Source organism: Bufo bufo, chromosome 3, assembly GCF_905171765.1.
Source record: "Bufo bufo chromosome 3, aBufBuf1.1, whole genome shotgun sequence".
Classification (NCBI taxonomy): Eukaryota; Metazoa; Chordata; class Amphibia; order Anura; family Bufonidae; genus Bufo; species Bufo bufo.
Window position 1 is genome coordinate 626,609,102 of NC_053391.1, and position 20,042 is coordinate 626,629,143.

Consider the following 20,042-nt stretch of genomic DNA (forward strand, 5'->3'; position numbering starts at 1 on the left):
ACCACTAGAGAGAAAGCACCGCCAGCATTCAAAAGTGACCAAAACATCAGCCAGGAAGCATAGGAACTGAGAAGTGGTCTGTGGTCACCACCTGCAGAACCACTCCTTTATTGGGGGTGTCTTGCTAATTGCCTATAATTTCCACCTGCTGTCTATCCCATTTGCACAACAGCATGTGAAATTAATTGTCACTCAGTGTTGCTTCCTAAGTGGACAGTTTGATTTCACAGAAGTGTCATTGACTTGGAGTTACATTGTGTTTAAGTGTTCCCTTTATTTTTTTGAGCGGTGTATATTGTTGCTGTACATGCATACACGAGTCCTCTGCATTGTGTTGGCATGGCACAGTAGTCTTTACTGGGTATTTCAGCAAGCTTTCATAGCTGATAGAGAATAAAGGAATATTAAAAAAAGGTTTTCTGAATGTGCAGAACTTCTCTTGTATTACTGTGGATAATAGTCCAGAATCGTGGTGACAGATTCCCATAAAATAAGTCTCCATACCCCCACTTGATATTTTCAAGAAGAACTAGTACCATAAAGTAGGGATCGACCGATTATCGGTTTGGCCGATATTATCGGCCGATATTGAGGATTTTAAACGTTAATCGGTATCGGCATCTATTTTGCCGATATACCGATAACGTATTGGGAACACAGAACGCGCTGCTCTCAGCGCGTTCTGTGTTCCCTCCGCAGCACAGGGGAGAAGGAAGCAGTGTCTCCTCCCCCTGTGATGCTGCTGCCGCTGCCTCCAATGACAGGACGGAAGACAAGAGGAGGGGAGGGGCTGTGGCCGCTGCGCCACCAATGAAGATGAGTCTTTCATTAATTCAAATACAGGAGGCGGGAGCTGGCTGCAGAATCACATAGCCGGCTCCCGACCTCTATGAACGGCAGCTGCGGTCCGCGGTAGTTAACCTCTTAGGTGCCGCGGATCGCAGCTACCGCTCATAGAGGTCGGGAGCCGGCTATGTGATTCTGCAGCCAGCTCCCGCATCCTGTATGTGAAAGAGAGGTATCTTCATTGGTGGCGCAGTGCTCCCCCCCTCCCCCCCCAAGCCCCCTAGTATTAATCATTGGTGGCGCAGTGCGCCCCCCCCAAGCCCCCTAGCAGTAAAGGGAATCTGTCACTAGCAATGTTTAAAACATTTTTTTTCATGGATCCATGTTTAATAAAGTACCTTTTTTGCATCTGTGTTCTTCTTTTCCATGTCAGTCTTGTCCTTTCTTCTAAAAATCGATTCTTAGGATATGCAAATGACGCTGTAAGGAGCCCAGAGGGGCGTTTTTCTTTCTCCACGGTGCCCAGGAACGCCCCTCTGAAGTGCCGTGCCCGCCTAAATATGAAAACTACTAACGCCTCCATGTTTAGCTGAATCGCCTCCCAGAGGCGCGGCTAAGTCCTCAACACCCCCCCTCCTTCTCCTCAGCGCCGCGCTCTGCGAACACCCGATCCTCCTCTCGTCGGCGTCCCAAATCCTGCGCAGGCGCAGTGCCGGCGATTGCCTGCGCTCTGATAATACGGCTGAGGGCAACAGCTTCAACATCGTCACTGGGCTCGGCACATGCCCAGTGACGATGTTGAAGCTGTTGCCCTCAGCCATATTATCAGAGCGCAGGCAATCGCCGGCACTGCGCCTGCGCAGGATTTGGGACGCCGACGAGAGGAGGATCGGGTGTTCACAGAGCGCGGCGCTGAGGAGGAGGAGGGGGGGTGTTGAGGACTTAGCCGAGCCTCTGGGAGGCGATTCAGCTAAACATGGAGGCGTTAGTAGTTTTCATATTTAGGCGGGCACGGCACTTCAGAGGGGCGTTCCTGGGCACCGTGGAGAAAGAAAAACGCCCCTCTGGGCTCCTTACAGCGTCATTTGCATATCCTAAGAATCGATTTTTAGAAGAAAGGACAAGACTGACATGGAAAAGAAGAACACAGATGGAAAAAAGGTACTTTATTAAACATGGATCCATGAAAAAGATTTTTTTAAACATTGCTAGTGACAGATTCCCTTTAATCATTGGTGGCGCAGTGCGCCCCCCACCCCAATAGTAAAAACATTGGTGGCGCAGTGCGCCCCCCCCTCAAGCCCCCTAGTATTAGTCATTGGTGGCGCAGTGCGCCCCCCACCCCCATCCCAATAGTAAAAACATTGGTGGCGCAGTGCGCCCCCCCCCCCCCCCCCCCCCCAGTTCTAATCATTGGTGGCAGTGGCCACAGGATCCCCTCTCCCCTGCTCCTCCGATCGGAGCCCCAGCAGTGTAAGCCTGGGGCTCCGATCGGTTACCATGGCAGCCAGGACGCTATTGAAGCCCTGGCGGCCATAGTCAGCTCCATGCTGCTGTGTGCACAGAGCACAGGGCAGCAGGGAGAGTGCGAGATCCTATTCACTCTGATAGAGATCTATCAGGGTGAATAGGACAAGGGTTCTAGTCCCTAAGGGGGCTAAAAGTTAGTATAAATGAAAAAGATTTACAAAAAAAAAAAATAATAATAATAATACACGTTAACAATAAACATTAATTTTCAGCAGATTTGTGTAGGAATTTTTTTTTTTCCTCAAAAATAAAAATACCCAGAATATCGGTATAAATTATCGGCTATCGGCCTGAAAGTTGACAAATTATCGGTATCGGCCCTAAAAAATCAATATCGGTCGATCCCTACCATAAAGAAAAAGAAAGGCAAAGTATAAAGATAAAGAAGATGAATCCTCTCTTCAGTATCCAAATAAGGATACTTTCACACTAGCGTTAGTGTGATCCGGCAGGCAGTTCCGTTGTCGGAGCCGACTGCCGGATCCGCCGATCAGTGTGACAACTGACAGCATTTGTAGACGGGTCCGGGTGCGGATCAGTCTACAAATGCATTGCAAGAACGGATCCGTCTCTCCGCTTGTCATGCGGATAGACGGATCCATCTTGCAGTCTTTTTCAGAGTATTCCCGGTCTGCGCATGCGCAGACCGGAAGAACGGATCCGTCCTTCAGTTGTTTTTCAATGCCGGATCCGGCACTAATGCAAGTCAGTAAGAATTAATGCCGGATCCGGCATTCCGGCGACTGATCAGGCATTTTGGACGGACATTATACCGCAGCATGCTGCGGTATTATGTCCGTCCAAAACACCTGACAGTGACTGAATGGAAGGCATACTGATGCAAACTGAACAGATTTCTATCCATTCAGAATGCATTGGGATATGCCTGATCAGTTCTTTTCCGGCATAGAGCCCTTTTGCCGGAACTCTATGCCGGAAAAGAATAACGCTAGTACCCTAAAGGGTGTTTCCAAAGGATCCTATTCATGCCGATACATGACCGCAGTAGTCCAAAAGCACTAAAGTAAAATTCAGGTAATAAGACTACTCATTTCATGTGAGGACCTCACACTTCCCGAAGTCTTTACCATTTCATTTGTATCCACACACTTGTTCACTTAAAAAACTTCACTAAAAACTGCATGTGTGATTCCAGCCTAAGGCCACTTTTACACCAGTATTTTGCATCAGTATTTGCAAGCCAAAACCAGGAGCAAGATCCAGAACAAGGAACAGGCACAAAACTGATGCAAAATCCTGCCCTGTGAAAACGGCCTATGTGCATATGTGAAGGCGTGTGGAGGACAGCAAGATGCTGGAGCATGGGCATTTGATGAACTGTCCCCATTTCTCAAGAAGTCTTCACATCACACACATTTAAGAGAAAAATAATAATAATACTGTTACTGACACAAATACAGATATACTTACTTTGGGCTGTTTGATCAAATCCAACAAATCCTTTACATGATGTCTGAGCAAATTCTGACATTTCCACATCTCATTTAATGCTCTGTCAGAGAAAAAAAACAAAATGAGTTTTGGAGTGGGGCAAGCTGTTAAAGAGAATCTGCCGCCACGATCTTGGACTATTATCTGCAGTAACAGATGAGTAGTACTTCAGAAGGAGTACAGATCGCTATTTTCTTTTTAGTTCTGCTCCCTGTACCCCTGATGAGAGCTTTCAAAGCTCCTCTGAAATACACACTCGACTGCTGTGCCATTCCTACATAATGGAGAGGACTCCCGTGTGCAGGCACAGAAGTCCCGACAATGTATTTCAGTGCAGCTTTAACTGCCGACAGTCGGGGAACAGGGGACAGTAGAAAAATAAAATAGTGATCCGAACTCCTTATCTGTAGTACTAATCATTTATTTTAGCAGATAATAGTCCAACATTGTGCTGAGAGATTCCCTTTAAAATATATGAATTGCTCTGTAAAAAGGCTGTTTACAATTCTTTACTAAACTGCAATAATTAAAAGAAAAAAAAAGGATTTGCAATTTTAGTAAAAATCTTAGCTTGTGCAGCTTGCATGAATGCAGACAACTGACAGGCCAGTCTAAACTCAATTTAGAAAAGGCAAATACAATGTTAGTAGATAAATCAAATAATATTTTACAATAGATTTGCTTCATGAGGTGTGAGAAGGGCTGCAGAAGGAGCTGTCAGACAACTGTCTTTAGTAGAATGGGATGAAGAACACTACATTATATGCAAGCTGCACAAGTCAAATACATTTTTAAATGAAACCTAAAAGAAAATTTACTTTAGTTGTAAAATTAATACAATAAAAAAAAAAATTTGTATTCAAGGTGTCCACATCCTTTAACCCCTTTAGGACCGGGCTCATTTTCACCTTCCTGCCCAGGCCATTTTTGGCAAATCTGACGTGTCACTTTATGTTGCGGTAAACTTTGAAACGCTTTTAGTTATCCAGGCCATTCTGAGATTGTTTTCTCGTCACATATTGTACTTCATGACACTGGTAAAAAATTGAGTCAAAAAAATAAATTTTTATTTATAAAAAAAAATCCAAAAATTTACCAAAAAATAAAAAAAAATTAGCTAATTTCCAATTTTCTATTTCTCTACTTTTATAATAGATAGTAATACCTCCAAAAATAGTTATTAATTTACATTCCCCATATGTTTACTTTCATGTTTGGATAATTTTGTGAATGCCATTTTATTTTTTTGGGACGTTAGAAGGCTTAGAAGTTTAGAAGCAAATCTTGAAATTTTTCAGAAAATTTCTAAAACCCACTTTTTCAGGACCAGTTCAGGTCTGAATTCCCTTTGCGAGGCTTACATAATAGAAATCACCCCAAAATTACCCCATTTTACAAACTACACCCCTCAAGGTATTCAAAACTGATTTTACTAACTTTGTTAACCCTTTAGGTGTTCCACAAGAATTAATGGAAAATGGAGATGAAATTTCAGAATTTCACTTTTTTGGCAGATTTTCCATTTTAATAATTTTTTTCCAGTTACAAAGCAAGGGTTAAAGGGGTTACCCCATCATAGACAATGGGGGCCTATCGCTAGGATATCCCCCAATTGTCTGATAGGTGCGGGTCCTACAGCTGGGACCCGCACCTACAAGCAGAACGGAGCGGGGAAACTCGAGGAGGGCGCACTGCGCATGAGCAGCCACCCTCCATTCATTTCTATGGAGCCGCCGAAAATAGCCGAGCGCTGGCTCGGCTAATTCCGTCGGCCCCATAGAAATGAATGGGAGCGGTGGCCATGCATGTGCGGTGCTCTCCCATTTACTTCAATGGGAGAGGCGGGGAGCTGCGCCTCGTGGTGGACAGACCCCGGGAAACCCGGGGTCCTCCAGCCACAACTCTCCACGGCTCCGTTCTCCTTGTAGGTGCGGTTCCCAGCTGTGGGACCCGCACCCATCAGACAATAGGGGCATATCCTAGCGATATGCCCCATTGTCTAAGATGGGATAACCCCTTTAACAGCAAAACAAAACTCAATATTTATGGCCCTGATTCTGTAGTTTACAGAAACACCCCATATGTGGTTGTAAACTGCTGTACGGGCACACGGCAGGGCGCAGAAGGAAAGGAATTCCATACGGTTTTGGGAAGGCAGATTTTGCTGGACTGGTTTTTTGACACCATGTCCCATTTGAAGCCCCCCTGATGCACCCCTAGAGTAGAAACTACGGGATAGGGTGGCAGTTTTGTTAGTACTATCTTAGGGTATATATGATTTTTGGTTGCTCTATTTTACACTTTTTGTGATGTAAGGTGACAAAAAATTGCTTTTTGTACACTTTTTTTTTACGGTGTTCATCTGAGAGGTTAGGTCATGTGATATTTTCATCAAGCAGGTTATTACGGACGCGGCAATACCTAATAGGTATACTTTTTTTTACACAATAACATTTTTTTTTTAAACAAAAAAAATTATGTTTTAGTGTCTCCATATTCTGAGACATGTACCGTATTTTTCGCTTTATAAGACGCACCTGATAAGACGCACCTAGATTTTTGAGGAGGAAAATAAGAAAAAAAAATTTGAACCAAAAGGTGTGCTTTTGGAGGGGTTTTGAACTAATGGTGGTCTGTGGATGACGCACTGTTATGGGGGGACCGGTGGATGACGCACTGTTATGGGGGGACCTGTGGATGACGCACTGTTATGGGGGGACCTGTGGATGACGCACTGTTATGGGGGGACCTGTGGATGACGCACTGTTATGGGGGGACCTGTGGATGACGCACTGTTATGGGGGGACCTGTGGATGACGCACTGTTATGGGGGATCTGTGGATGACGCACTGTTATGAGGGGGATCTGTGGATGATACACTACTACGGGGGATGTAGCATCATATATAGCATCTTATGTAATGGGGGTCACTATTCACACAGGGACAATATACTGTGACACATATGATACTGTGATCAGCATAAGATGATCTTATGCTGGTCACAGTATCATATGTGTCACAGTATATTGTCCCTGTGCGAATAGTGACCCCCATTAGACCACAGGGCACACAGTAGATTTTATATGTAAAATCTTTCAATGGCTCTGCTTTCTTCTATAACAGTACTCACTATAAAAGCAGCAGTCTGGCCAGCACGTGACGTCACTCACTCAGTCAGTCACGCTCCTACCAGCTTCATTAATGAAGTGGGAGGAGCATGACCGAGTGAGTGACGTCACGCACCCGCTGGACCGCTGCTTTCATAGTGAGTACGGTTATGAAAACTGCTTCATTACACTCTGCTTTCTTCTATATGTAAAGTCTATAATCTTCAAGCAGCATCTCTGCTTTAAACTAGGGCAATCCTCTGTAGTAGTACAACTCACTATGAAAGCGGCAGGCAGGGCGGCAGCGTAACCTCGCGATTCTCCCTCATTCACGCTCCTCCTACTTCCTTCCCATGAATGAAGTTGGAGGAGCGTGAATGAGTGAGCATCGCGAGGTTACGCTGCCGCTCTGCCTGCCGCTTTCATAGTGAGTTGTACTGCTACAGAGGATTGCCCTAGTTTAAACCAGAGATACTGCTTGAAGATTATAGACTGTACATGTGATAATTGCAGTGAGCGGGGCCCGATGTATTACAGTACAGTTACTGCACCGGGCCCCGCCGCGAGTGTTGCCAGCCTCTGTCCCCTCCTCCCACCCCTCTGATACATCGCGGCTTGCGATGTATCAGCGTGACCAAAATAAACATGGCAGTGTTCACTTTATAAGACGCACTGCCATTTTCCCCCCACTTTTGGGGGGGGGGGGGGAGTGCGTCTTATAAAGCGAAAAATACAGTATTTTTATTTTTTGGGCGATTGTCTTAGGTAGGGGCTTCATTTTTTCAATTCTTTTTTTTGTCCCACTTTGAGGCTTCAACTTTTGGGGGTCTGATCCCCTTTACAATGCATTCCAATACTTCTGTATTGGAATGCATTGGCTGTATGAGATTACTCATACAGCTTCCTGCCTGTGAGATCCAGGGGGCTGGATCTCACAGGCTCGTCACCGGAAGGCAGCGCAGATGCCTAAGGAAGGCATCGCGCTGCCTTCCATGCCATCAGGTCCCCATTACAGTAGCACGGGGCCCCGATGGCAGCGCCGATCCCCGCCGGTTTGCAGCAATCGCCGATACGGGGGGTCCCCTCGGCATTGTCGCAGGGTGCCTGCTGAATGATTTTAGCAGGCACTCTGTTCCGATCACCGCCCGGCGGTGATCGGAAATACACAGGGCGTACCTGTACGCCTTGTGTCCTTAAGTACCGGGACATCAGGGCGTACGTGTCCCCAAGAGGTTAAAAGGGTTCTTATCATGGTTATAAGGGAAAATAATAGCATTCTGAATACAGAATGCTAAATAAAATAGGGCTGGAGGGGTTAAAAAAATAAATTAATTAACTCACCTTAACCGCCTCCGGATCGCCCAACGCAGGATTGCGTTCCAGAGGCGGCTGACTCAGGCACAGTCACGCGCCGATGCGTCGCGAGCCGGCAAAAGTTAGAGGACAAGTTCGTCATCAGCCTGCCAGCCAATGATAGTCGCTGGTAGGCTGTTGATTTTCAAAAAACCGAATCAGAAGCCATCTAACACCTTAAATTTATAAATATAAGGTGTTAAATGGCTTCTGTGCTCCTTTTCTGTCGGTTGGTCCCAGCAGAGGAGCACACATCACAGTGAGTACACCAAACAGTACACTTAGCCCCCAGATCACCCCCCCCCCCCCATCACCCCAATTAACCCCTTGATCCTGTCAATTACCTAGTGAAAGGGAAAAAAGTGATCAGTGTAAACTTTTTTTGTGTCACTTTTTTTTTCACTAGTATTGACGGTTAGGTTTAGGATAGTTTAGGCCCCTTTGTTAAGTAGTTAGTGTCGGTTAGCGCCCAGCCCACAGCACCGCAGTCACTGATTCGCCGATTAGCGTATCGCTAATCAGCATTGGTACTTTTATAGTATCTGTAAGTGATCAGAACTGATCACAGTCAGATCTATAATAGTATTAGTGTCACCTTAGTTCGCCCTCCACCCAAAACGCAGTGTTCGCCCGATCAGGCCTGATCGGTCGCCCACACGTGCGTTCACCCACGCCCGCCCCGCCGCAGTGACAAAAATTTTATTTAATCACTGCACAATCACTTCACAAGCGCTGCGGTGATAAAAAAAAAAACAGTTTTGATATTTTTTTATCAATCGCAGCGGCTTCCGGTACTTCGCTAGCCTCCCATTTGTAAGACAGGCTTGCTTTTTTTCTTGGGTAGTCTCAGGGAATACCCCCTAAATTTAGTTGACCAAATGGCAAGTAAGGGGTATTCTTCTGAAGAGGCCTACAGGATTCTGACCCAGTCAGATGAGGAATGGGAACCCTCATCTGACGAATCCAGCGGGTCAGAATATGAACCTGTAGAAAGCAGTGGCAGTCTGACCCAAAGTTCGGACGAGGAGGTTGAGGTCCCTGATACCACCAGGCGTACCCGGCCCCATGTTGCTAGACCACAGGTTGCGCAGGATCCGCTTCAAGGGCAGCAGAGTGGGGCTGGCACTGTCGGATTACGTGGTGAGGCATACACCAGCAGCACAGCCCATCCTGGACCTAGTACCAGCACTGCCGTACAACATGGTGAAGTGGCGAGCACCAGAAGGGCAGTTGAAGCTGGTACGGTGGCACGTGCATTAGTTCCCCCGTCGCAGCCACCGCACAGACAGGCCCGTAGAGCCCCTAGAGTCCCTGAGGTGCTGGCAAACCCTGATTAGCAGCCCCCAACTTCAGCCACACCAATAGTTCCCCCTTTCACTGCCCAGTCTGGAGTTTGGGTTAAAACAGCTCAGATTGGTTCAGCACTGGGATTTTTTGAGCTGTTCTTGACTGCGGAGCTCTTGGACTTAGTCGTGGCAGAAACAAACCGGTATGCCACTCGATTTGTAGCCGCCAACCCGGGAAGCTTTTATGCCCAGTCTTTCCGGTGGAAATCCGTCCAAGCTTCCGAATTTAAAAATTTTCTGGGCCTTCTTCTCAACATGGGCCTAACAAAAAAGCATGAATTGCGGTCATATTGGTCCACGAACCCAATTCATCACATGCCCATGTTCTCTGCTGCCATGTCCAGGGCACGATTTGAGGCCATCCTGCGTTTCCTGCACTTTAGTGACAACAGCACCTCTAGTCCCAGAGGCCACCCAGCTTTTGACCGGCTCCACAAAATTCGGCCTCTCATAGACCACCTTAACACCAAATTTGCAGATTTGTATACCACTGAGCAAAACATCTGCATAGACGAGTCCCTTATACATTTTACCGGGCGCCTTGGCTTCAAACAATACATCCCAAGCAAGCGCGCCCGGTATGGGGTCAAATTGTATAAGCTCTGTGAAAGGGCCACAGGCTATATGCACAAATTTCATGTGTCTATGAGGGTAAAGAGATCAGACCCTGGAGCCGGTCGGTTGCCCTGACTACCTGGGGAGCAGTGGGAACACAGTCTGGGACTTGGTGTCACCCTTATTTGGCAAGGGGTACCATCTTTATGTGGACAATTTTTACACAAGTGTGCCCCTCTTCAGATTGGCTGCTGTGGAACCGCGCGACCTAGTCGCCGGGGCTTCCCCCAACGGCTCGTTACCACCCGTCTTGCAAGGGGGGAGAGGGCTGCCTTGTGTAACGAAGAACTGCTCGCGGTGAAATGGAGAGACAAGCGTGACGTTTACATGCTCTCCTCCATTCACGCAGACACGACAATACAAATAGAACGAGCAACCAGTGTCATTGAAAAGCCCCTCTCTGTCCACGACTATAATGCGCTCATGGGAGGGGTGGACTTCAATGACCAGATGTTGGCTCCCTATTTAGTTTCCCGACGCACCAGACGCTGGTATAAGAAGGTGTCTGTATATTTAATTCAATTGGCTGCCTATAATAGTTTTGTTCTCTACAGTAAGGCTGGGAGAACAGGATCCTTCCTCAAATTTCAGGAAGAGATCATCGTCCTGGCAGACGCCTTTCCCCTCTTTTTTTTTTTGGCAGAGATTTTTTCATCCACATCGATCGATGCGAATAAAGAAATCTGTGCCGTTCATTTTTTCTTTCAGCCTACAGGCTGAACGGAAAAAAAAAATCTCATTACCCGTATGCTCAATATAAGGAGAATAGCAGAAACTCCTAATGCTGGCCATACATGTAATGATTGTGGAGCCCCTCAAATGCCAGGGCAGAACTAACACCCCACAAATGACCCCATTTTGGAAAGAAGACACCCCAAGGTATTCGCTGAGGGGCAAATTGAGTCCATGAAAGATTGAAATTTTTGTCCCAAGTTAGCGGAAATGGAGACTTTGTGAGGGAAAAAAAAAAAAAAAAAAAATCCATTTCCGCTAACTTGTGCCAAAAAAAAAAAAATCTTCTATGAACTCGCCATGCCCCTCATGGAATACCTTGGGGTGTCTTCTTTCCAAAATGGGGTCACATGTGGGGTATTTATACTGCCCTGGCATTTTATGGGCCCTAAAGCGTGAGAAGTCTGGAATCCAAATGTCTAAAAATGCCCTCCTAAAAGGAATTTGGGCCCCTTTTGCGCATCTAGGCTGCAAAAAAGTGTCACACATGTGGCATCTCCGTATTCAGGAGAAGTTGGGCAATGTGTTTTGGGGTGTCTTTTTACATATACCCATGCTGGGTGAGATAAGTATCTCTGTCAAATGACAACTTTGTATAAAAAAATGGGAAAAGTTGACTTTTAGAGAGATATTTCTCTCACCCAGCATGGGTATATGTAAAAAGACACCCCAAAACACATTGCCCTACTTCTTCCGAGTACGGAGATACCACATGTGTGACACTTTTTTGCAGCCTAGGTGGGCAAAGGGGCCCACATTCCAAAGAGCACCTTTAGGATTTCACAGGCCATTTTTAACACATTTGGATTCCAAACTACTTTTCACGCATTAGGGCCCCTAAAATGCCAGGGCAGTATAACTACCCCGCAAGTGACCCCATTTTGGAAAGAAGACACCACAAGGTATTCCGTGAGGGGCATGGTGAGTTCCTAGAATTATTTTTTTTTTTGGCACAAGTTAGCGGAAAATTATGATTTTTTATATTTTATTTGTCTCATATTCCACTAACTTGTGACAAAAAATAAAAACTTCAATGAACTCACTAGGCCCATCACGAAATACCTTGGGGTGTCTTCTTTCCAAAATGGGGTCACTTGTGGGGTAGTTATACTGCCCTGGCATTTTAGGGGCCCTAATGCCTGAGAAGTAGTTTGAAATCAAAATGTGTAAAAAATGCCCTGTGAAATCCTAAAGGTGCTCTTTGGAATTTGGGCCCCTTTGCCCACCTAGGCTGCAAAAAAGTGTCACACATGTGGTATCGCCGTACTCAGGAGAAGTTGGGCAATGTGTTTGGGGTGTCTTTTTACATATACCCATGCTGGGTGAGAGAAATATCTCTCTAAAAGACAACTTTTCCCATTTTTTTTTATACAAGTTGTCATTTGACAGAGATATTTCTCTCACCTAGCATGGGTATATGTAAAAAGACACCCCAAACACATTGCCCAACTTCTCCTGAGTACGGCGATACCACATTTGTGACACTTTTTTGCAGCCTAGGTGGGAAAAGGGGCCCATTGTAAAGAGCACATTTAGGATTTCACAGGGCATTTTTTACATATTTTGATTTCAAACTACTTCTCACGCATTAGGGCCCCTAAAATGCCAGGGCAGTATAACTACCCCACAAGTGACCCCATTTTGGAAAGAAGACACCCCAAGGTATTCCGTGAGGGGCATGGCGAGTTCATGGAAGTTTTTATTTTGTTGTCACAAGTTAGTGGAATATGAGACTTTGTAAGAAAAAAAAAAAAGAAAAAAAAATCCACATTTTCCGCTAACTTGTGACAAAAAATAAAAAGTTCTATGAACTCTCTATGCCCATCAGCAAATACCTTAGGGCAGTGATGGTGAACCTTTTACAGACCAAGTGCCCAAACTGCAACATAAACCCACTTATTTATCTCAAAGTGCCAACACAGCAATTTACCTTGAATACTACAGTCCAATATAGAATATCTTCCATGTACTTTATCATTTATTTACAATATCCTGCCTACATTCAGTGCGCTGCCTGTGCTGTTCATAGTGCGCCCTGCGCTGCTGAATGGCAGGAAAAGTCTAAGGCATATTGGTACACCATAGACTTTTTCCAGGGTGTGGGTGCCCACAGAGAGGGTTCTGAGTGCCGCCTCTGGCACCCGTGCCATAGGTTCGCCATCACTGCCTTAGGGTGTCTACTTTCCGAAATGGGGTCATTTGTGGGATGTTTCTACTCACTGGGCATTGTAGAACCTCAGGAAACATGACAGGTGCTCAGAAAGTCAGAGCTGTTTCAAAATGCGGAAATTCACATTTTTGTACCATAGTTTGTAAACGCTATAACTTTTGCGCAAACCAATAAATATACACTTATTGCATTTTTGTTATCAAAGACATGTAGAACAATAAATGTTGAGAAAAATGTATATATAAATGTAGTTTTATTTGAAAAAGTTTACAACTGAAAGTGAAAAATGTCTTTTTTTGCAAAAAAATCGGTAAATTTCGATTAATAACAAAAAAAAGTAAAAATGTCAGCAGCAATGAAATACCACCAAATGAAATCTCTATTAGTGAGAAGAAAAGGAGGTAAAATTCATTTGGGTGGTAAGTTGTATGACTGAGCAATAAACCGTGAAAGTAGTGTAGTGCAGAATTGTAAAAAGTGGTCTGGTCATTAAGGGTGTTTAAGCTAGGGGAGCTGAGGTGGTTAATCCACTTGTTCGCGCAGCCGGCATCTCTTCGGTCTTCCTCTGTGAGGAAAAGGACCTGTGGTGACGTCACTGCGCTCATCACATGATCCATCACCATGGTGATGGATCATGTGATGAGCGCAGTGACGTCTCCACAGGTCCTTTCCCTCACAGATGAAGACAGAAGAGATGCCAGCTGCGCAAACAAGTGGATTAAGGTGAGTTTTTTGTGTTTTTTTAACCCCTCCAGCCCTATTTTACTTAGCATTCTGTATTCAGAATGCTATTATTTTCCCTTATAACCATGCTATAAAGGGAAAATAATAATGATCGGGTCCCCATCCCGATAGTCTCCTAGCAACCGTGCGTGAAAATCACACCGCATCTGCACTTGCTTGCGATTTTCACGCAGCCCCATTAATTTCTATGGGGCCTGCGTTACGTGAAAAACACACAATGAGGAGCATGCTGCGATTTTCACGCAACCCACATGTCATGCGTGAAAATCACCGCTCATGTGCACAGCCCCATAGAAATGAATAGGTCCGGATTCAGTGCGGGTGCAATGCGTTCACCTCACGCATCGCACCCGCGCGGAAATATCGCTCGTCTGAAAGGGGCCTTAATCTTCTATTTACGAAGGCCGGCGGTGGGCAGTACAGATATGGTCTTTTATTTCCAGAGAACGCCAACAAATTTCACTGTTGATCATACCTATTTTCTTAATTAGCTCTGAGAAAAAGAGGAGAGGAAAAGAAGTGACGGTGTTGCAACCAAAAATACCTACTTGACAGCATTTAAGTCCAATGTTGCGTACAGATAATATAGGCACTTCATTCTTTCTGTAGTGTTCAAGTTGTGAGGGACCATGTACTGTGCAAAAATCCGTTCTACCAGCAGTCTACAAAAAGGAGGGGGGGCGGGAAAAAAAAAAAAAAAAAGTCTGAAAACGTGGTACATAACATTACAGAATTAACATTTTATTTTAAGATTTAGGGAACCTCCAACTGAGCTATGTACACTGTTTTAAAGTTTATGTAGCTCTACAGGTGATACAATGATGCCAAGCAGGAGAAAAGCAAAATAGACAGTATATAAGAGGTAGCATTACATTACGACCTGCTGCCTAGAAATATGGTCACCTTTGAATTTTCCATCATTGTAACTATGGAGGCAAGAGCCTATATAACAAAAAAAGAAGTTCCCATCAGACTCTACCTTTCATTATATTACAGCATTATTAAAAGGGATTGTTTCCTGAAAACAGACATAATAAAATGTGTGTACCAAGTAGGAAGCCCCTCTTCCTATTTTTAGCAAGAGCCTATAAGAAAACATACCACAGAATTGTTCTTACATGGGGAATGCAAGTAGGTAGGAAGACATATGATTTGACCGGCCCTCTAAGGCCTCATGCACAAAACTGTATTTTTTGGTGTGGAGTGGACCCATTAATTTAAATGTGGCAGCAAAAAAAAAAAAATAGGTTAGGACATTTCTACTAGAGTTAAAAAAAAAAAAAAAAAAAAAAAAAAAAGGCAGCATGCACTCGGCCAGAATCCTTGTCTTGCAGACAGCAAAACATATACGGGTGAGTGCACGGGGCCCTACGTTTGGTCAATTTCACTTTGTTTCTAATGCAGAAAGAATTCTTACATGAATGTAAAAACATGGGTATGGGTATATGCCCAGCTACTACCACTAGGAGGCACTAGACATCAAAAAAGGTTGGCTCCGCCCAGGTGGGCTATACCCTCTCCACAGCACTAGGTTATTCAGTTTTAGTCTAATGTCCGTAGGAGGCAGATATGACCTGCTCTTTTTTCGCAGGTCTCGCTGCTTTTTATTAGTTTATTTTTATTCTTTTTTTCCTTCTTCTGCAGGTCTCGGCCTGCTGCACGATGGGGCTCCATCGTGGATTACCACTTTAGTTGCACCCCCTGCAGGCGCGTACTCCGGTACCAACGCCCTTCACCCAGTCACCCATTACTGCATCCGCAGTGGCATGCCGGCATTCCCACGGCCCCCGTGTTGAGTCTCCTCCAGGCTCCCTCCCCGACCCTTCCAGCTAATTTAGTCGCCGGCTTTTGCCTGGACTAGGCCGTGTTTTTCCCCGGCCTGTCCACGGGCCTCCAGGTGCTTCCTTCACCTCGTCTCTCCCCTCCCTCCTCACCTATTTTTTTTCATCCGGAGGGTCCCCGGTCTGCCGCGGAGGGTCCTTTCCGGCCGCTTCATAAATCGAGGCCCCGGCTTCTAGGCCTGCTAGGCTGCGCTCATCCCGCCCCCTCCTAGGTTTCCCGGGCTTCCTCATTGGTCCCTCCTGGATGCCGGGATGGGCTACCCGCTCTTCCTATCCTGGCCAAGTGCGGGCTTTCTGTTGGGGGTCGGAACCTCCTAACTCTGCCTGGAAGAAGAAAATGCCTCCATCTTGTTGGCATCTCTCCTGCAACCTCCCTGGGCCCCTGTGCAGCGCCTCTTAGGGAGACAGCACCTGGGGTCTGGTAGGACAGCCTCTGGCTGGTGGGTCCTCTTCCCCCCCTGCCTTCCTTTGGGGTCGCCACGTAATTACGCTCGCCCATTAAGCTAAAGGGTTGCCAAGCAGTCTGCCTGTCCCTATTTTTGAGCAGTAGCTCGCAAGCCCTCTCATGTAGCCCTGACCCACTTCTGTGACAATCTCTCCCGACTGGGCCTCTTCTGTCCCAAGCCATAGGGGATCCTGTCCAACTCTCCCAATCTATGGCAGAGTCGCTGCACCGATTGCTTGCCCAGGGTCCCTTCCGCGGATGGGGCACACTCTACTAGGTCCCGCAGATGACCACGGGTCGTCACATCTCCTCGGGTCACTCCCAGGACAGGACTGAGGCTGCTGACAAATCCTTCCCTGCCATTCCATCTGCTGCCTCTGGAGACTCCTCTGCTCTGATTCTCTCTCTGTAACAGAGCATCAGGCGGCCTTCCACCATACAGATTCTCTCTGGGTGGTTAAAGACTAATGTCCACTGAGGAACCTCTCCTTTCCAGGGTTGGTATCCCCTCTAGTGGACTTTCGGATGATACTCCCCTGGCTGCATAAGGTAAGTCAGCCCGCCAAGTGCTTAGCATGCCGACACACCTACGTGGTGTCCCAGGTGAGTACGCCTTCCCCTTAACAGGGGGGTACTTGTACCACTGCCAAATGCTGTACCCAGCACTACAGCTATTTCACTGTACCAGGGGCTATGTTCAACACACCCTCCTAGTCGGAGAGTGTTTCCGCCAGGCGCTGCAGCCAAGACAGTCATTCTGGTGCTAGCGTGAGTCTAGCAAACGTATATACAGAGGGAGTTCTGTAGAGTGAGTGCCTGTAGCCATTACAGTACACTATGCAGTCGTATTCTCCCCCTCTAGGCGAGTATAGAGGCCATCTTCAATTGCCGTAGCTCTTGCACCTATCTGTCCTAGTGTGCACCAAGCAGTCACATTGCTCCCTTCATAGGTAGAGTACCTGTACCATCTCCAGATGCTGTAATCATTACACCTGTCTGGTCCTATGGTGCTCCATCTCCAGGGTCTGTAGACATTACTCTTGTTCTATGTACACCATGCAGCCATGTTGCTCCCTTCATAGGTAGAGTACCTGTACCATCTTTAGACGCTGTAGTCAGTACACCTGTCTGGTTCTCTGGTGTTCCATCTCTACAGGTGGAAGCCATTACTTATGCCAGCTCCTAGTGTGCACCAAGCAGCCACATTGCTCCCTTTAGAGGTAGAGTACCTGTACCATCTCCAGATTTGCTGTAGCCATTACACCTCTCTGGTTCTATTGTGCACCATGCAGCCCTATTTCTCCCTTACCAGGCGAGGTATAGAGGCCCTCTTCTAACACAGTAACCATTGCACCTCTCTGGTTCTAGTGCGCACCATACAGGCATCGCTCCCCTCTTAAGTGGAGTTCCTGTACCATCTCTAGATGCTATATCCTTTACACCTGTGTGGTTTTAAGTCTGCAATACACAGCCGTTTTTCTCCCTTATTAGGTAGAGTACATGTACAGCCTCCATATACTGTAGCATTTCCAATGCCGTAGCTATGTTCCACTCTCATTATTATGAGCACCATGCAGCCACGTTACTCCTATTATAGGCGGAGTATTTGCAGTATCTACAGGAGCTATGCCCTATTGGTACAATCTGCAGCCCATACGGCTCCTGCATTACTGTGCGTATCCCTCCCTTCCCTGGCTCCGATCTGTGATAAGCAATCAGGTGGTTCCCCATTCACATGGAGTGATGTTTCCATCTCCTGATGCTGTATTCATCACGCTTTTCTGCTTCTAGCATACATGGCATACCTGGTATCCATATGTCTCCCCACTTACTGAGCGGAGTAGAGTTGTTTTGTTAGTTTCAGTATATGGCTGGCCTGTTCAGATCGGACACCAGGTGAAGTTCCCCCTGAACCAGGCCCTCTAGTCTTCTCTTTGCCTCTGTACTAGGAATGATTTTTCCTCTTTGCCTGACGCACTATTGAACAAAACTTCCCAGTCCTGTTATGCACCAGACAACTGCTCTCCCTCCGTGGGCAGGTTGTTGGCTGGCATGCTAGGATTGTTCTTTGTCAACCCTATAAAGTACTACTGCATGCTGCACAGCCGCGTTACCCCATTTCATGATGGAGTACCCGCGTTGTTGTTACTGCTCCTCTGCTTTCTTTTCACAGAGTTACATGGCACAGTCCTGGCAGACTACAGGTATCACCACTGGTTGTTGTATATTGCAAGAGTACGCAGCGTTGTGAGCACCAGCCGATATAGCAGTTTTGGGTCATCGCTGGATGTCCTCCACCATAAACGATCTCTATGGGTGGTCAAAGACAAATGCCTTCGCTGGACGTCCTCTCTGATATGACTGACAGGACTAGTGAGTGCCACACACCTGACAGTGGGTGGACTTTTCCGCTGCTTGCTCTAGTATCGGACATGGTCCTGCAGTTCTGCCTTGGTCCGGGTGTTCTTGGTACTCCCTTATGTTCTCTGATTAGTTGTGCTACATGACAGAAGGGCCGTTCTCTGCACCTATCAGTTTCTTCCCCCTTCCCTGGGGGTTTCATTGTGCTCTGCCGGTAGCTGGTTTCTGCATGTCAGTGTAGTCTCTCCCGGCTTCCCCTGCAGTCTTCTGTATCCTTTCTGACATATGGATGTCTGGCATTTCTTTTACCAAATCCAGGCTGCTGTACTTGCCCCTTTCTGGGACAGTGTTTTACAGTTGGCTGGTCACTACACTTGGGATGGTTGGTCACCCTTGGCCGATGTTGTTTCCTTGATTTTCTGGCTATTGTTGTCCTTAGGTGTTCCGATTCCTTGGACCCTTCTTGGGTCCCTGACTGGGTAATCCTGCTCAGAGTCCCTGATTCCACTCATTCTTAGACAATCAAACTGGCTGCTCCCTTCTGGGAAGCTACCCATGGCATTCTGACCGCACAGGTTCTGTATGACACCTGCTTCTTTGGACTCTGTTTATTCTTTTTCCCTCCTAGGTCCTAATAGGCTTATTGCCCTCTTCAGATTCTAACATCTCTTTCCATCCCCCCAGGTCTAGTTCCTGGTACCTAGTTTAGTGCTATGGTTTGCAGTTTACTTCGTATTGGTCACTTTTGGGACGGAGCCTTGCCTCTTTTGGAGAACTGTTCCTCCTTAGGCTGTTTGGAGTCCTCGCTTTCTACTCCAATATCTCTGTCCACTGTGTCTCAGCTTGTATTTCCAAGACTGAGACTGGTGACTTTATGTGGTCAGGAATATCTCTAGTCTTACATTTCACAGCGATATTATGTCTTTCAGATGCTTGTTCCTCGCTTCCTCTATGGGGGAAGCAGGTTTTTACTTTCCCTTCCCCTGACCATTACCTAGGACCCCCCTCTCCCGTGGGTTGACTGTTTTTCTCAAGCAGGAAGGGGTTCCCACCTTCTCATAGGGTGTTTCTTTTCCCCCCCTTCCTTGCTGTGAAAGGAGGCTCGCTCCCTTCCCTTGAGTCTTTATGATTTCTCTCAAGCGTTTAGCCTCCAGTGCTTAAACTTACATCCTTCCATATGCAGAGCGCTAGGTTGTTGCTGTGCTTCTCTCCTGTTTCTTCAGGGGGAGACCTGGCTCTTCTAGATGCTTCCTCGGGCTCTCTAGTGCACTCTTGGTCAACTCTTGGTTCTCACACAGGACATCTGGCCCTGCTCCTTATCCTCTAGCACTTTATTTTTTCCCACCTGGGGTGGAGTTGGCTAGGGTTTCTCCTGGTCCTGTTGGGTCACATGGTTCTTCTGCACCTGTGCACCCTTCTTTTTGCATGAGATTTCAATCCCACTCTCGATGACTGCTTTAGGACATCCCATGGTACTGTGTCCCCCAATGCCATTAATGAGAAAATTGGATTTTTGTACTTACCGTAAAATCTGTTTCTCATTCAATGCATTGGGGGAC

At 46.4% G+C, this 20,042-nt stretch overlaps 1 protein-coding gene across 2 annotated transcripts in view; it reads right to left on the reverse strand.

The window, feature by feature from the left end:
- Positions 1-20,042, reverse strand: part of PDS5B (PDS5 cohesin associated factor B) — a 148,963-nt gene that overhangs the window by 58,763 nt on the left and 70,158 nt on the right. For both annotated transcript variants that reach the window (XM_040426139.1, XM_040426140.1), the window contains exons 13-14: positions 14,385-14,498; positions 3,748-3,829 (exon numbers count right to left, since the gene is read on the reverse strand). In XM_040426139.1, coding sequence (XP_040282073.1) covers positions 3,748-3,829; positions 14,385-14,498 — 196 coding nt within the window. The remainder of the gene's footprint in view (positions 1-3,747; positions 3,830-14,384; positions 14,499-20,042) is intronic.